The 16,720-nt window shown below is 40.4% G+C and overlaps 4 protein-coding genes across 6 annotated transcripts; 1 reads left to right on the forward strand and 3 right to left on the reverse strand.

Annotated features, from left to right (window-relative positions):
• Positions 1–938: 938 nt before the first annotated feature.
• On the reverse strand, positions 939–4,957 carry acad8 (acyl-CoA dehydrogenase family, member 8). Of its 2 annotated transcripts, XM_062473917.1 has the most exons (11): positions 4,612–4,956; positions 4,044–4,144; positions 3,743–3,912; positions 3,448–3,557; positions 3,240–3,316; positions 2,988–3,125; positions 2,721–2,856; positions 2,490–2,587; positions 2,247–2,399; positions 1,780–1,882; positions 939–1,624 (listed from the first exon to the last, which is right to left on the reverse strand). In XM_062473917.1, exons 1-11 carry the CDS (start codon positions 4,724–4,726, stop codon positions 1,569–1,571), a joined length of 1,257 nt encoding a protein of 418 aa, XP_062329901.1. In that variant the 5' UTR covers positions 4,727–4,956; the 3' UTR covers positions 939–1,568. The 2 variants fall into 2 exon arrangements, with proteins under 2 accessions (XP_062329901.1, XP_062329900.1); XM_062473916.1 differs by lacking the exon at positions 939–1,624 and having other exon boundaries at positions 1,682–1,882; positions 4,612–4,957.
• Positions 4,958–5,034: 77 nt separating this feature from the next.
• thyn1 (thymocyte nuclear protein 1) lies at positions 5,035–6,746 on the forward strand. 2 transcript variants are annotated; one of them, XM_062473921.1, is made up of 7 exons: positions 5,035–5,226; positions 5,326–5,537; positions 5,619–5,687; positions 5,840–5,932; positions 6,014–6,109; positions 6,203–6,353; positions 6,430–6,746. In XM_062473921.1, the coding sequence occupies exons 1-7, from the start codon at positions 5,172–5,174 to the stop codon at positions 6,474–6,476; spliced, it is 723 nt and encodes a 240-aa protein (XP_062329905.1). In that variant the 5' UTR covers positions 5,035–5,171; the 3' UTR covers positions 6,477–6,746. The 2 variants fall into 2 exon arrangements, with proteins under 2 accessions (XP_062329905.1, XP_062329906.1); XM_062473922.1 differs by having other exon boundaries at positions 5,062–5,226; positions 5,307–5,537.
• On the reverse strand, positions 6,685–10,141 carry vps26b (VPS26, retromer complex component B). Its single transcript, XM_062473918.1, has 6 exons — positions 9,370–10,141; positions 9,036–9,192; positions 8,592–8,756; positions 8,298–8,473; positions 8,055–8,197; positions 6,685–7,877 (listed from the first exon to the last, which is right to left on the reverse strand). Exons 1-6 carry the CDS (start codon positions 9,590–9,592, stop codon positions 7,740–7,742), a joined length of 1,002 nt encoding a protein of 333 aa, XP_062329902.1. The 5' UTR covers positions 9,593–10,141; the 3' UTR covers positions 6,685–7,739.
• A 63-nt stretch (positions 10,142–10,204) lies between these two features.
• jam3a (junctional adhesion molecule 3a) lies at positions 10,205–15,991 on the reverse strand. Its single transcript, XM_062473919.1, has 9 exons — positions 15,826–15,991; positions 13,109–13,177; positions 12,910–13,023; positions 12,674–12,826; positions 12,350–12,552; positions 12,089–12,188; positions 11,715–11,844; positions 11,497–11,548; positions 10,205–11,381 (listed from the first exon to the last, which is right to left on the reverse strand). The coding sequence occupies exons 1-9, from the start codon at positions 15,872–15,874 to the stop codon at positions 11,346–11,348; spliced, it is 906 nt and encodes a 301-aa protein (XP_062329903.1). The 5' UTR covers positions 15,875–15,991; the 3' UTR covers positions 10,205–11,345.
• Between the last annotated feature and the right edge of the window lie 729 nt (positions 15,992–16,720).

Consider the following 16,720-nt stretch of genomic DNA (forward strand, 5'->3'; position numbering starts at 1 on the left):
TTTACTAGGTACCACTTCTTGTTAACGCAAACATCTATTCAGCCAATCATGTGGCAGCACTTCAATCCATTTAAGCATGTGAACATGGTCAAGAGGGTCTGCTGAAGTTCAAACCAAGCATCAGAATGGGGTAGAAAGGTGATTTAAGTGGCGTTGAACATGACATGGATGTTGGTGCCAGACGGACTGGTTTCAGAGTTTCAGAAACTGCGAATCTACCGGGATTTTCACGCACAATCATCTATAGGATTTACAGAAAATGGTCCGAAAGAGAGAAACTGTCCAGTGAGCGGGAGTTTTCTTGGGCTAAAATGCCTTGTTGATGGGATCGGAGAATGGACAGAATGGTTCGAACCGATAAAAAAGGCAACAGTAACTCAAATACCCACTCTTTACATCTGAGGTATGTAGAAGAGCATCTCTGAATGCAAACAAAATCAAAAACTTTGAACCTTGAATACCACATCAGGGGCCTCTACTCTCCGCTTGGATCGCACGGGCTCACCAAAACTGGACCAACATTGAAAAACGTTGCCTGGTCGGATGAGTCTAATTCTTTGCTGCAACATTCAGATGGTAGGGTCAGAATTTGGCGTAAACATGAAAGTATGGATTCATAGGATTCACTAGGGTTAGGATTCTAACCCTATTGTTTAAACGCCAGAGTATTGTTGTGAATTTAGCCAATTCTATAGACAAAGAGGGTTCCAATCCTGTACAAGCAAGGAGTACCTAATAGTGGCTAGTGAGAGTATATTTAATTTATAATTGCTTGGTGTAATGTTAATGTTCACTGGCTTTGAGATTTTAGTTTTTCCATCATGGCATCATTACTTTTTCAATAAAAATGGTAGAAAGAGTAAGATTGTCTTTATTTTAAGAATGCCAATGAACATGTCCTTATGTCCTTGAACAGGGAAGACCAAACATCTAGAGAGATAGAAACAGACAAAGTTTTATTTGGGGTGTAAATGACAGTGGTACACCATTGTGTACCATACATAGTACAATACATGATATCATTTAAAATCAGTTTGCCTAACAGCCTCCTGTTGTGCATTCAGGTTACAAAAAAAATATATTAATACACAGTCTGTTGCCACTAAGACTATACAAGTCTCAAATATAAAACACAAGAAAGGCCACTGCAGGAAAGGCTAACAGCCCACGTAGTTGACTGTTAGATTTAACTATGTTGTTAGACAATACTAGACCAATCATCTAACTGCACACTGTAAATTACACATCATTACAAACATCCCCTGTCAGAGAATACAGCAGAGATGAAAGACATTGCATGTCTGGGACACATCTTTCCTTACATGAGACTAAGCAGCTTTCATTTTTAAACAAACTAAATGCATATTTATGTAACATGACTTAATACCACAAACACAGAGACCTAATGAGTGCAGTATCTTAAAGCCATCCCGCTCTCTGTCCTCAGTTACAACACTTAAGGAAATCAGTCACAGACAAACATCGGGGTATTAACCAACAGGAAGTGGTCACCACCAACCCACTGAGACCGGAAGTCCATTCATGGGAAGGCTATGGAATAACATTTATCACGACTCAGTCAACAGACTTCTGGCTATGATCATCCGCATCACTTCGTTGGTTCCTGAACAAAGAGGGAGACAGCTCAATGTACTGTGATTGGAGCTATTTGGCAAATGCAAGTCACTTAAAGTGGCTAATAATGGTAACCACATCCCTTCAAATACACAGTGTATCTTACAAGTATTGCAGACGTCAGACATGTTACTTTAAACATACCTTCTAATATCTGGTGAACTCTGATGTCCCTTACAAACTGCTGAACAGCGTAGTCTTTCAGGTAACCATACCCACCATGCATCTGGAGAGCTTGGTTGCAAATCTGCGAAGGAAGCGCAAACACCAATGAGCTCAGAGCGTGGAGCCTAAACATAAATCAAACCAAGCAACAAACCAAAACAAAACGCCCAGAATGTAACTGCCAAATGACTTCAATTGCGCAACACATTTACATTTAGTCATTTAGCAGACGCTCTTATCCAGAGCGACTTACAGTAAGTACAGGGACATTCCCCCGACGCAATGAAGTGCCTTGCCCAAGGACACAACGTCATTTTGCACGGCCGGGAATCGAACTGGCAACCTTCAGATTACTAGCCCGATTCCCTAACCGCTCAGCCACCTGACTCCCGATTTATCATCCATGGAAAACCCTATAAAAGAGACGACCGCAGGTGTGCACTCACATCGAAGCACTCATCTGTGACGAAGAGCTTGGCCATAGAGCAGAGGGCCACGGCGTCGGCCCTGTTCTCCTGCAAGGACACGGCAGCCTGACGCACCATCAGACGAGACGCTACCAGCTTGGTGGCCATCTCAGCCAGTTTGAACTGTAGGAACTACGGGAGCAAACAGAGGGTCTCTGGTCCTGGTTAAACATCGAATGGAACAACACTTAGCTCTACGTGGCGAGGCTGTGAGCCGAGTACCTGGTTGTTAGACAGAGTCTCCCCAAATTGCTTGCGTACGAGCAAGTGATCCCTCGCCAGCTGCACACATGCGTGAGCAGCCCCAAGTGAACAGGAAGCTGAATGGAGAAGGATCACAGGAACATGGATGTAAACTAAAGCAGTTATCAAGAATGTATTTCTAAACGTATTTACTTCAACAACACAAAAACGATAACATGAATCAGTATGGTATCATAAAACAAATCGTACCAATGTTGATCCTGCCCCCATTTAGGCCTTTCATGGCCATAGTAAAGCCCTGTCCCTCCTGCCCCAGTCGATTGGTTACTGGTACAGCACAGTCCTCAAATATCACTGCCCTGGTTGGCTGACAGTTCCAACCCACCTTTAGAAATAAAAATAAAACTTCTGTCAATTGCAGTCAAGCCATTCATCTTCTCTGTACCACAACTTTGGCTCAACCCTGCCCCCTTGTGGTTGTGGCGTTGTGAGTGGCATCATCAGAATTACAGTTACCTTCTTCTCCTTCTTTCCAAAGCTGAGCCCCGGAGTTCCTTTTTCCACCACGAGACAGGAAATTCCTTTAGGGCCTTTCCCTCCAGTTCGGCACATCACTATGTACACGTCTGTGTCTCCTCCTCCACTAATGAAGGCCTGTAGTAGGACACAGATGGAACAACTATTTCTAATGTGGTATTATCATTTACATGCAGGATAATGCTGGGAACATTACAACAGAAATAATGCGAACCTAAGAACATGTAGTACCTTAGAGCCGTTTAGAACATAGTGGTCTCCTTTCAGCTTTGCGTTACTGAGTAAAGACGCAGCATCACTGCCACTACCTGGAATTACACGCACGCACCAGAGTGCATCAAAGTCTCGATCTGTGACTAAAACCACACACAAATAGTCAATAGAACCACATAAGAATACTTGTACTGAAACTTGTAAACATGTATCAAGGAAGACTCACCTGGTTCAGTGAGACAGTAGGAGGCAAACTTATCCATAGTGCAGAGATCAGGGCAGTACTTCTCCCTCTGCTCTGTGTTTCCAAAGGTGTCAATCATCCAGGCACACATACTGTACAGGACAGAATGAGCATTGTGGAAAAATTTAAATATCAGCAAATAACCATTGCGTTTGTTTAGACCTTCCCCATTCACTCTGCTGTATGAGAAGGGTTTCTGGCCTTTATTTAAAATAAACAAGCAGTGTAATCCTACATGGTGCTCTCCTGTGATTGGCCGGACACGTGCCAAGCTTACTTGTGTATGCTGATATAGGCGGTGGTGCTGACACAGCCAGTGGATAAGGCCTCAAAGATGACCGACGTGTCTAGACGTGACAGCCCCGATCCTCCCACATCCGGTTGTACGTAGATGCCCCCAAACCCAAGCTGAGCTGCCTTCTGCATGGTGTCCACTGGAAAGATTTCCTGAACAATGAGAGATAACTGTCACCTCAAACTTAGAAGTAGCACCTCATGTCGGTCCACAAGTGATTATATAATGTAATGACACCCTGAGTTTGCAAACCTCGTATGTATTTCAAAAAACATAGCCACACCTTTTCGTCCCACTCGGCCATGTGGGGTGCCATCTCATTGGCAGCAAAGTCGAAGGCCACCTTTTGAAACTCCTTCTGTTCATCTGTGAGCCCGTAAGAAGCTGCAAGGTGAAGGGGGTCACACAGAACTGAGTTGAAGGAAGTTCTCCTTGGACAACTAGCTTTCTTCAGCAAAAAGTATGTCCTAACATCACATTCATTGTAACTAAACAATGGCAAATGTTACACATTATACAAATTAATCACACCTAAGAAGTCAGATGAGGTTAGTGATATTGGGTGTGTTTACCAGCCAGTCTCTGAGTGGTGGATATGGCGCCTCAATACCCAATGGGAATCAACCATGTGACTGACATAATTCGTGTACTTTTTACTTAATAGCGCTACACTATTTCTGATGTAAACATTGTTACGAATACAGTTTATATACACCATGCATGTCTCCCTAAATAATGTCAATGCTGCCAACGTTAGTCAGCTGGCTTGTCAGTATTTTCTTCCCATTAATGTCACGTGGAAATTTTGTCAATTTGGCCCATTGAAAGTTAGCTAAGAAAATTGGACTTACGATCGATGCATGAAGCTATCCTCCGTATTTGAAAGTGGTTAAATATTAAACGCCGATTTCTGGGTATGTACGAACTCAGTCTGGCAGCTCTACATAACGTCCCCACTGCAGCCATGTTGGTTGGTTATCAAACTGCAGCAGTGTCACCTTGCTTGTATGGAAATGTAGTTCTACTTTTGCAACTACAAAAAATGGAAGTCTAATGGATTAGGAACATAATCGCGGTTTACAAACAAATGCTGTAAAGTAGGACTGTATGAAAAAATATTCAAGATACAAGACACAATTCTTGTCGCATACGATATTAGATTTGTTAGCAGTCTCACCAATTTTGTAGAAATGGCTTAGCTTTGTTTTGTTACGTTACTATCACGTGATACAACGTTGAGTTCAGACACACGCTGGTTGGTCAATTCTAAGGGTTTGTTTTATGCCTTCAAATATTTTCTTGTGCATCGTGATTCATGTGTTGTTCTGTTCATGGGATTATTGAGACGCAGTTTTAAGGATCTTTGGAGTGCTTTTTAGCTACAGTGCTTTTGCTTAACATTCATTTTCAGATGCCACCTAAGAAAAGGACACGTGGGAATGGGAATGCAAGAACAACAAAGTCTCGTATGGAATTCATTTAATTTGATCTGATATGTGAAAATGGTATGCATGATATTGTTTGTTTATTTAGGAGAAAAATGTAGGTTGTTGTGTGCCACCCAGGGGACAATGAGCAGGCAGTAAATGATGGCCAGGTGGAGGACTCACCTTCGGAAGAGCCTGGCTCAAGAGTCCGAGGTAAAAGAAAGGCATCGACCTGTGAGATGCCGAAGAAGAATGTAAGCACAAAAGAACCCACTAGCCGTCCACAGTACTGCCACTGGCTGATGAAGTCAGAGCCTGACAGTCGGTTTGAAAACGGCATAGATGTGAAGGTAATCGTCACCAAACTGTGTACGTTGAATCACGGGCACTTTATTCAGCGTTGTAAGAACACTACCTGCCTCCATTTACAGTTTGGCATTGAAGATCTGAAGGCTCAACCAAACCAAACCGGGTGTTGGGACGGTGTCAGAAACTATCAAGTAATCTTACACCGAAGATCACACTGTTAACCAGCTGGAAGATGTCGGATGTAGTGTTGGAAGTGTCATGATGAGAGAACCGATGAAAAGTAGAAGGGTTGTCAAAAGTTGTTTGCAGCTTCAGAGTTAATAGTACGTTTTATTGTATGCAGGCACGCAACTTCATGAGAGACATGAAAGAAGGACAGCTTGCCTTCTTTTACCACAGCAACTGTAAAGAGCCTGGAGTAGCGGGCCTAATGAAAGTGAGGCGTGTTTATTGTACTGGTAAATGTACCTTGTGAAGATTAGTACGTAGCTCTCACATGCTGTCTGTCATACTATAGGTCGTAAAGGAAGCATACGTGGACCACACTCAGTTTGATAAGAAAGATGTCCATTATGATCCCTCCAGCACGGTAGACAATCCCAAATGGAGTATGGTAAGATGATTAATAACATTCATTGTTGGTGTTCTTAAACACAACCTTGTGCCAAAGGCTTTGCGCCATCTTGTTTTTGTGTGTGTCTGACAGGTGGATGTTCACTTTGAAAGGATGATGAAGCGTTTTGTCCCTCTGTCAGAGCTAAAGAAGTACCACCAGCAGCACAAGGCTAAAGGAGGGCCACTGAAGGACATGTCTCTGTTCACAAGAGCAAGACTTTCCGTCCAACCCCTTACTACTGGTGAGTTCACATACAGTAGTACTTTGTACATAGTACAAATCACAATTTCATAAGTTTATTTCTCTCTCCTTATCAGAGGAATTTGATTTTGTCCTGAGTTTGGAGAACCAAGAGCGGTCTTGAAATGACATGGAGATGATGACCAACTGGCATAACCTGAAAACGCTCAGAACTACTAACTCAACTCATGTGTATACTGATTGTAAACATTGTCATAAAAACCGTGAATGCTTAACCAAATTGCATTCTTATGCCAAATACTGTTAAATAAATTTTATTTTTAAAATGTCTAAATTTTGTTTCTAAAAGCAAAGACCAGACTGACACATCAAACAGAGAATTTGGCATCAATTTACTTATGTTTTAGGGACAGAGGATCATTTATTAGTTATTTTGAGCACAAAAAATAGACGATCGATCTTTCAGGTTAAAACAAGCTCAAAAGTATGTGTTAGTGGCAAGAGGATTTCATTTGCTAGATACTTATAGGCACAACATTTCAAGTCTCTAGTGTGGAATATAGAAGACTTCTCACTATCAGACCTCAAACACAAGCACAATATACCCCTGCCTCAGCTAACACTATTGGAATGCTGAAGTGAAGATAACTGATTCTATGGCACAGACTAAACTGTATTAGCAAATCACTTTGTATTAGAGCTAAAAGGGGCATGAGAATACAATAGCTGCTCTTATTTACAGGACAAACATGTGTGGAACAATACTTTAGAACTCTCATTCAACAAAGACAGCAGACTTACATGTTTGATGCAACAGAATCTCTCTGAATATTTCTTTGTGTAATCTTAACACATACAATGAATTACCAGAGAATGAGAAGCAAAGAAAACACCAGTGCAAAGTTATTCTTTAAGAGTTCTTAACCACATCAAATTGCAGGAATGCATTAGATTGGGTGTGGAATGTTAAAAATGCATTGTCGTTTCTCATGATTTAAATTCCCGTACATGGCCGTACAGCATTTTGTACAGAGAATCATTTAGAAAGCCAAAGTTAGAAATGGATTTTGTGACAAATTAGAGTTGGTCATTAGAAGATAAGAAATAAAAAGGACAGTATAATATGCTTATTTTAGTTGTCACACAGGGAAGGTTTAAACATGTAGTTGGCTTAACTTTAATTGGAGAAGTGTGTAGAGAAAGAGGTTAGTCTGCATCCTGCAGCCATCTGTGATGCCAAATGCAGACATATTTTTCATTGTTCATGTGTGTATATCCAGTTTCCCTTCATGGTCCCCCTCTCCCTTCACTCAGCAGCTGTAATAAACAGAAGGCTGCTTCAACAGTGATGATGTGAGCTGACAGGTGCCTCCACTACTCTTCCTCAGACGCCAGTCTTCCGTGAGGCTAATGAACGACTGCAGCTTTAGCCGCTGTCCTCTCTCGCCGCCTGCTCCAGCGCGCTCTCTGAACTGGCTGAGCCCTCAAACCGCTGGACACCTATGATGGCCTGGTGGGACATACTCTTCCTCACCACGTCACCTTTCCTCCAGAGTGTAATTTCCTTGAAGAGGAAGGAGTGATTGTGTTAGGTTAACTCAAGCTGGGTTTCATCACTTGTTTAGGAAAATCTGGAATTCCCTACTGTTTGTAAAGTGATCCCTATCCACCTCCAAAATCTACCCAAATGACCTTGAACGCATAACTACAACCCTTATAATCTGAAAACTCAGTGTTCTACCTGCTGTTTAAAGTAGCGCCTCTCTTCTTCGTCAATCAGCACCAGGTTTAGGTAGTAACGCACTGAGAACTTCTTGTTAATGTCTCGCATGGTAGGAGTCATCTCATAGCCAGCTAAGAACAACCTGATGGGAATAGATTCTCCTAAAATGCAAAATGCAGGTCAGAGAAAAGCAGCGGAAGGACTGACTGAGTGACTGATGACATTGCTTCATCTACTGGTAAACATCATCATGGTATTTACCTCTGACTGGTGCACCATCCATTATCTCATATTTAGCGATGGTGTCGTTTTCATGGTACACACTTGGACCAGTGCCTGTTGTCTCACGTTTGATTATGTCAATCTCCATGTGCTTAATCTTAATCCTCACCAGTAGGAAGTAGATTTTACCCACAATCACATCTTTCAGGTGGTATCTGTGGAGAGACAAATAGAGGAATTAGGCAAACAACTGTCTGGCAACTTGTGGAAGGTGGACAGAATATAAGGGTACATGCACAAGTACACAAAGACTAGGTGGGAATTGGACCTTACTTGGATTTGTTGTACTCAAACTCAATATGAAGACAGTCTTCAATGCCCACTTCCATCTTTATGGAAGAGTTGAGCTCTGGGTATGTGCTGAGTGTGTGTACCACAATATCCATCTCTTTGCTGATGTCATTCAGTCTCCTGCTCACTGTAGCCCGGAGGAAGTACCTGAAAGAGGAACCAATTGCATAAGACAACCAACTGAACTCAACATCAACACGAATATATACTGATTATATATCATAATGTGGGGACTCAGTGATTAAATTAGTTTTAATAAGTTTAATAATAGCTGTATGTGTCGCCTGTGTGGAATCATGTAGCCTAAAACATTTCTGTACACATTGAAATTATTGAAGCGTAACAGTGGGCACTGCACATGACAGGTCAAAGATGAACCTAGGTTAGTGATTCACAAATGAATGTTAAAGCTGTGCTTTCACTTACCGTAGCTTGACATTCTGGCCCGTGTAAGACTCATAGGGTTTCTCAACATGGGTGAACTCAAAGTCAAAGGTCTGTGACTGGGTGAGTTCACCCGGCCTTGCAAGATCTTTCACCAGAGAAACAAACTCATGGTGGTTTCCTCGGTCATAGTAGAGCTCTAAAAAGTAAGGACATGCATTTTACATTTGACATTCCAAATTTAAAATCGGTATTGATGAATATTTCCCCTAATGGGTCAATGCTGGGTTTAACTAGGCAGCATAGTAAATGTTATTTTGAAGTTTGTTGTATGTGCAACATGTGCATCAGTTTATCTGCAGTTATATGTACCCACCGATTTGTCCAACAAATTCTATTTTGATGCCTTGATGTTCAAGTCTTTTCCCAGGGTTCTTGAGAGTTACGTTCACCTTTCCACTCACTGTCTCCCCGTCATAAAAGAGAAAATACTTGTCTTTCTTTCCATCTTCAGTCTTATGTTCAGCTTTCTTTCGTGTCTCTGCATCATTCAGAACAACGTCAACTTCTGCACTCTGGCCAAAACTGAAAAAACTCATATTTAAAGCTTGGATGATGGGATCCAAGAACGCCTGAGATTAAGCCCTTTTCTGATACTTTTGAGGGATTGTATGAGACACTTGCAGTGTCCAATGTTCTATCAATTTGGGCTGTTCATTAGCACGAAGTGCAATACGCCAATTTGTTTGTCACCGAGGTTGGCTACGGATCAGTCCTTACGCTGCTTCTTCGCTTTGCGCATACAAACAGGAGGTCTGTGGAGATAATGATACAAATGTAATTGACGGTTTAGATTTGACTACCGTGACAGTTATCAGCCACAACCAACGATTAAGTAAATGCAACGCAGTCTATCAGAATGTGCAGAGTAATGTGTTAGGCTATCTATTTAAATTAAAAACGGACGTTTTTCCTTCGGATTTAAACTATCTACACAATACAACTCGATGCCGATTAGTAGTGTCTTGATGATTCCTTTAGAAATCAATCGGTGTTGGATTGATAGCTAAATTGTAGCTATCTTTTCTGAGACGCTTTAATGTAATGTCATATGTTGTCAAACGATCATTTCCTCTCGTCATCCACTTCCGGGTTTTCTTATGTTTCAAAATAAAAGACTTTTACTGTTACTACAAAGTAAAGGTCTCAACATCAGTTACTTGTATCTTTATTTACTAAATGAAAATGAAACATTAACAGTATTTAGTTCTTACACAACAACAATGAACGATGAACATATTTAACAGTTCCTGAGTAGTTACATGTTAGAAATTAGACCAGTGGAAAAAAACCATTGATAAATAAAACTATTTACATTTTTCAAATGATTGTTAATCCTTATTATGCAAACAGTAATAATACTGATAAGTTATACACACTGTAGTTTTGTTGTTATGAGTACATTATTGTGTACTGTGTTAATGAAAATTAATTTAAAAAAAGAAACATCAACATTATGTACATAATACTAAGTCACAATTTGTGGACAATATGTCCAATATATTTTTATTAAATGATTTGTAAGAACAGAAGGTCACTTGTACACAAAAACGGCACTCTGAAATCATACTTACATGTATACTGTAGTATATCTTGAGTTGCAGCATTTATAGGATATACTGTATAACCTGTTTCAGCAGTTATCTTGTCATAAGAGATTAATTGTCTCTATTTAGCACATTGAAGACTATACAATATTGTGCCTTTTAACTCTGAGTTTATAAGCTTTATTTTGTCTACATGTCTGTATACAATAACTATATACAAAAAGAAACTGACACAACCTTACCATAGGAACATAAACCAGGCAAACCTGCAGTCAGAGGTTTTGACAGACATTTCTAACAAAACATGTTCAGTGTACGGTGTAGAAATAGGACGTAAAAAAGGGATATTTTTCAAAAACATTGTGAGGGAATGTTCCAGCATTAGTTGAACATGAGCATATTGATCAAAGCTCAAGTGTCACAGATTTGAAATGGTACTGTTGACAGTGATGTCTGAAGAAATAAAAACCTTGTGCTGAAATATAGTTAAAAATGACATTAAATGGCAAATGTCTATCAGAAAGTAATAGCAAAATAATGGTTCACATTATTATGATAACTTTGGCAAGCTTGTTGAGCAAAAGCTAATGCACATTAGCTTGTTGGGCAAATGCTAATGCACATAATAGAGAATAATGCACAATCTTACAACTCAGATTTCTTCCACAAAGCTAGTCCGTAAGAATTTGCCTCTGTCTTCAGTGTGTCTTCTTCCGTCCTCATTCTCTGCCTTCTTGTTCTGATTTTAAATTACAAATGATGATTTGTGTCTGAAGTGACCCTGATGGATACATTACATCACAAATTGATTAATGGTGTACATTTTATATAAAAATATAGCTTAATTAATCTTCATTGAGCACTATTTTATTTAGTGCAAAGGTACATTTACTCACCTCATCTGCATCACCATAGTCCACACCGTCATCCTGTGCTGGCAGTTTATAGCTGAAAGACAAAATCAGTCCATCATTTCCAAACAACTATTAAAACATTTTAAATGTATTAATAGAACCTCAATATACCACTGAGCCTTCCCCATATACAGTTGTGTGGAATTCTTAAGGGAATGATGTCCCAAAATACTCATATTTTTTCCTATATTGCCACGTACTTGTTCCCTTCTTGATCCTTGCTGGAGAAGCAGCCATGTTTATGGGCATGACAAACTCCAACTGTCACACATATCACGGCCACTACTGCTCCAAACGACTTCAGGAATATCCCCAAAATGTCAACATCATCTGGAAAAACATGTGAACGACACAGAGATTAAACATCCCCACAAGTTAAAAAAAAACTCCATGAAAACGACCTTGGAGTGTCCCTATTAAAGAGATGACAACCGTTGTGATTTACTGTCACGGCACTACAGTGGACTCACATGACTCACTGGCGAAACCTGCAATGCACAATGGCATGTCCTGTGTGACACAGGACAGCTAAATTTAACATTACTGCATCCGCCTGTTAGGTTATGGCACTCACAGACTTCCATCTTCTGTGGGGGGCACTGGGAGTATCCTGCGTCATTCTTCGCTTGGCAATAGTACTCCCCAGCGTCCTCCTTCCGAACCCTCCGGAATTTCTGCAGACACACCCCAAAATTGATCAACTGTACCCTCTAACATCTACTTCTAAAAGTGGATTAGGAGAGAGAGTGAAGTAAAAGAGTAAAGCGAAGAAAACACAACAATAAATCCTTCTGTCATCAAGCAACATTGTTCTAACCCGTTGGCCATAACTCACCAGGCCTCCTGTGTCAGAGTTGATGGTGTAAGAGGAGTTGATGAACTTGATGCTGTTCTTAGGATCAAGAGGAAGTTCCTCGTTGTCGTGGAACCAGCTGTATTGTGGGGCAGGAAAACCCTCATTCTCCAGGCAGTGTAGCTCAGAGGACGTGCCTACTGTCACTGCCACGGGCACACTGCATCGTGGCACCACTGGCTTCACTACACACCACACAGAATCATAACACTTTACTGCAAAGTACTGTCCACAGCATCATTGACATACACAAAGGTCACAATCCAAAGACTGTTTAGTAGAAGAAATATTAAACCATGTGCTTGCCTCTGACTGCAAGACTGATGAGGATCTCATCAAAGTCCCTTTGGTCGTCGATGGCAGCGACCTCACAGCGATACTCTGCAGTGTCAGAGCGGCTTGTGTTGAGGATCAAGAGGTTGGCCGGCTCTCTGAGCTGTGCTCTGTGCTCCAAGTCCCCTGATAAAACAGTATGGTTATAAACTAGGCTTACTGTGTACCGTAACATGGCTGGCTGGTTTTGGGCTTCAAGGAATAATTACCTGAAATCCGATTCTGAAAGTATACATAACTGACAACTCCTTTTTTTATTTTCTTCCATTCAATTCTGGGATTGTTTGTTGATATGGACTCTATCAAACAGGTCAGTTCAATGGCTGAAAAGAAAACAGTCTGTGTCAGACTGCAAATTGAATATGAACTGTCTTATCCTTGGAAGGGTCCTTTTTTTACACAACTTACTCTCAAATTCATTAGCCCAGACAGTCTTGTCCGTAGTGCGCAGGATCACAGCCAGAGATGGAATGTAACCTGTCAAAGACAAACAAAGTTGCTAACACCAATGACACAGTCCAGTGTCTATGCCAATCAGACACAGATCCTGATACGAGGTTTAGAGCAATTTATAAAAATACGGGTAAAGATGGCTGCATCTGGGGTCAGCCAATAGAATGTTTGTGTGTCTTGTCCAACTAAAAGTTAAACACCACAAGAGGCAAAAAGAGCATTTCTGAAGTATTGGAGAGATCAGTATTCCTCAGTGTGTTTTAGCCTCTGTAGTCTCCAAACCAGTCTAAGACTAAATAATGAGGAGGTATAATAGCTGCTAAGAGTCTCATGCTGGGTAATGAAAACATTCACTCCCTCTGTGTGGGCGATGTGAAGGACTTCTAATGAGGGCTGAAATCAGACTGTAATGTAATGTCATCTAAGCATATTATGCACCTCAGAAGTATAATCCAGACAGATAAAAGCACTCAGCAATTGATTAAATGGTAGGCTTATTGGGTAAAAAAAAAATATGATGAACATGAAATTGTCTATTTCTTAATTCATCAGACAACACCAGAATGGCTGTAGGACAGGGAACTGTGAAGTAGACTATTTGAATGCCTCTCTCACTGTTATTTCCTTGTTGGGGGTGAGCAAGACTAGTGGGGCTGGGCAAGACTAGTTCCTAAAGTAGAAAATGCACGTACAGCCAAACTAGAGCAACCAGTCATATGAGCACAGCTGTGGATACAGTGATGAGATGTGACTCTCAGGTCTCAACAGCAAACTTTCCCAGCCCTGTATATCAAGGGCTATTTTTACCCCCAGCTGTGACTGGTCATGTTGAGAGACACAAGGAATGCTTGTCCAGCAAATCATCCTATGGCATAGCAGAGATTTGTCCCACACGTCAGCCTAACCATTGAAATAATCTTCCCAAGACTCAATCAAAACATTTCACTGAACCATTATGAGTAGCCTGGCTGCCCCAAAACAATAAACAATAAGTTGCTGTTTAAGGCATGCTGCTATCGCTTTAGAATTATCTGATTTTGACTAATTTCCTAGTAGCGTCTTCATGTCATAGTCACTACAGACTGATCCAGTTTGTACACTGGCTACATAAGGCTTTGTTTGTTTTCCCAGACAGTTTCAGGTCGTGGGAGAGAAGCCCCATGGTCAATTAAAAAGACAATGGCTGATTGCTATTGTATTCCTACAATACAAGCATTCCACATAAGCTTAACAATTAAAAACACTTCTTTACTCAATAGGCTATATAAAGAAATGATTCATTATGTGAAGAGTAGAACATCTACACATCTACACAGTACAATAGGGGGGAAATAATAGATGTTTGAGATATTCCAAAGACCATCTCAATCTAATCCCTCTGGTTATTATAATGCAGAAACAGTAAATCTATAGCCCACTCTGAGTAAAATGCTCTCTTAAGTAGCCACACTGTACAATCCTCTTAATAAACCAAATATGAAAAAAAACGTCCATTCCCATCTCCTTGCTGTTGATCCATTACTTTAAAAAAGAAACAATTCCCAGGCATTCCAGCAAATCCACTGAAACACACTGACAATTCACTCACATCATACAGTAGCCTAGCTGAAATGTACAGCAATAACGCAGATAGGACATTTTTCCATACAATTTAATTTAGTAAAGTTTCTATCGAACTGTTGGTAACAAGTCTCAGATAATGTATTGGTGCTCCGCGAATATCCAAGGGTAGGTTACTAGTAGGCAACTCATGATTTGCTTGCTCACAAGCTGGTCAGTGTTAAACCAGCCGACTACTCTTGCATTTGACTCACTGTCAGCTCGACCTACCCTACAAAATTCAACAACAAACTATCTAGCTAGCTAGCCAGCCAGCCTCCTGCTTTATCCTGCCTACATAATCTAGCTTGCCAGCTAAATAGACTACCGTATAAAGCGGGGTCCCTTTATCGTCCACCTAGCTCTCGACGCTCGTCAGAAATGTTACGAATATGTCGACATAAAAACGTTATGTCACAGCATTGTACTTTAATATATAGATACACACCTATATAATAACATTCCGGTTTTAAAATTCAATAGGGATGTGCCTAGAAATGTTATTTTCCACATTTTAGCAGTTAGCCAAGGGGCCCCATTATCGTTCGTCCAACCACTTTCAATGGAGAATTGTCAAGTTTGAAGCTGCGCAAGGCAGATGCTACACATACGGGTTGAGAGCATGTTTACACACTCAAATCTCTAAGTAAGAGGCTGTAATTTTGTGTGCAGAAATATAAGGTGTGTACATATCAGTGAGTTACTTTCTTTCATTGCTGCTGCATATCTTCTTTATGAAATTAACGGAAGAAACGGTCGTGGCCGATAATTGGGTCTGGAAATGTTGGAGAGTTTGAATGGACGATAGCTATGGGGCCGCTCACTCTACAATAGCCAAGGTATGCGGAGCAATTTCAAACCCTTTGCACGCCGGGACTATTATTATAGATAACGTTATGCTATAGTGTTAGCTAATATTATTTATTTGATGTGTAGCAAAAGTGTAATACAGGTTGCAGCGTGTAGTAGTAGCACAAGTCCACAATGTCAATATTAACAAAGCATCGGTGTGATTTAATTGCGATGCATGTTGCGTAAAGTTAAAACCGTTATAGTAAAGGGAAAGAACTTACTGATGCTAAAAAAGAGGATGAAAAAAGCCGTCCTTTGTTGTATCGCCATCTTGAAGCCCCTGATTTATCAGCAATATTTGCACATTCACAAGCTATCACACACAGCACCTCTGAGGATGGGGGATAAGGGTGAAATGACTGGTGTGGATGCTGCCATTGACGAGTTTCCATAGCTACAAGGGCGTTAGAGCGGAAGAGGGGCGTTACACCGACCGGAAATGTCCGTTTTATATTTTATATAACATTATTATATTTTATGTTATTATGTGACATAGTGAGAAAGACAGATGACTTTCCTTAGATATTAAAACTAGAATTTCTGTAGAGATACTATATAATTCATATATTTATTTATTTATTTATTTCGTGATCAATTCATTTGAAACCTATACACTCACAAATCAGTGTGAATAGCTTTTTACAAACAGAATAAAGTATACCTACGTCTATATTTTCTTTCCAACAATTGTGATTTACACAATTCAATTCCTCATGAGTACACCAGATGTCAGTGTATAACCAAATATTAACGATCATTCAGTCATGTAATCCGTCATCAGAAAAACACAATTTTAACAGCAAAATACACATGTAGCCTTGAACACAATCACCTGAGTCATCAGTAATGTCTGAATAATACAATTGCACTGCTCTCAATTACATGTGTGTTTTAGCTAATCACTTACAGATCTTGATAAATATTTCTTCATAAAACACAACTGTCAGTCACTGTTATATTCCGATCATCAACTGATTAGTCTCTTTTAGTATTTGATATACTGAACCAATGTAGCACAGTGCTCTGACTGGTCATGCACCAGATACTGCTCACCCACCTTAGAGCTGTTGCAAATGTGTTGCTAGGCAATCATCCCCAGTGGGAATCCCCCTCACA

Source organism: Osmerus eperlanus, chromosome 11 (assembly GCF_963692335.1).
Source record: "Osmerus eperlanus chromosome 11, fOsmEpe2.1, whole genome shotgun sequence".
In the NCBI taxonomy this organism is placed as follows: domain Eukaryota; kingdom Metazoa; phylum Chordata; class Actinopteri; order Osmeriformes; family Osmeridae; genus Osmerus; species Osmerus eperlanus.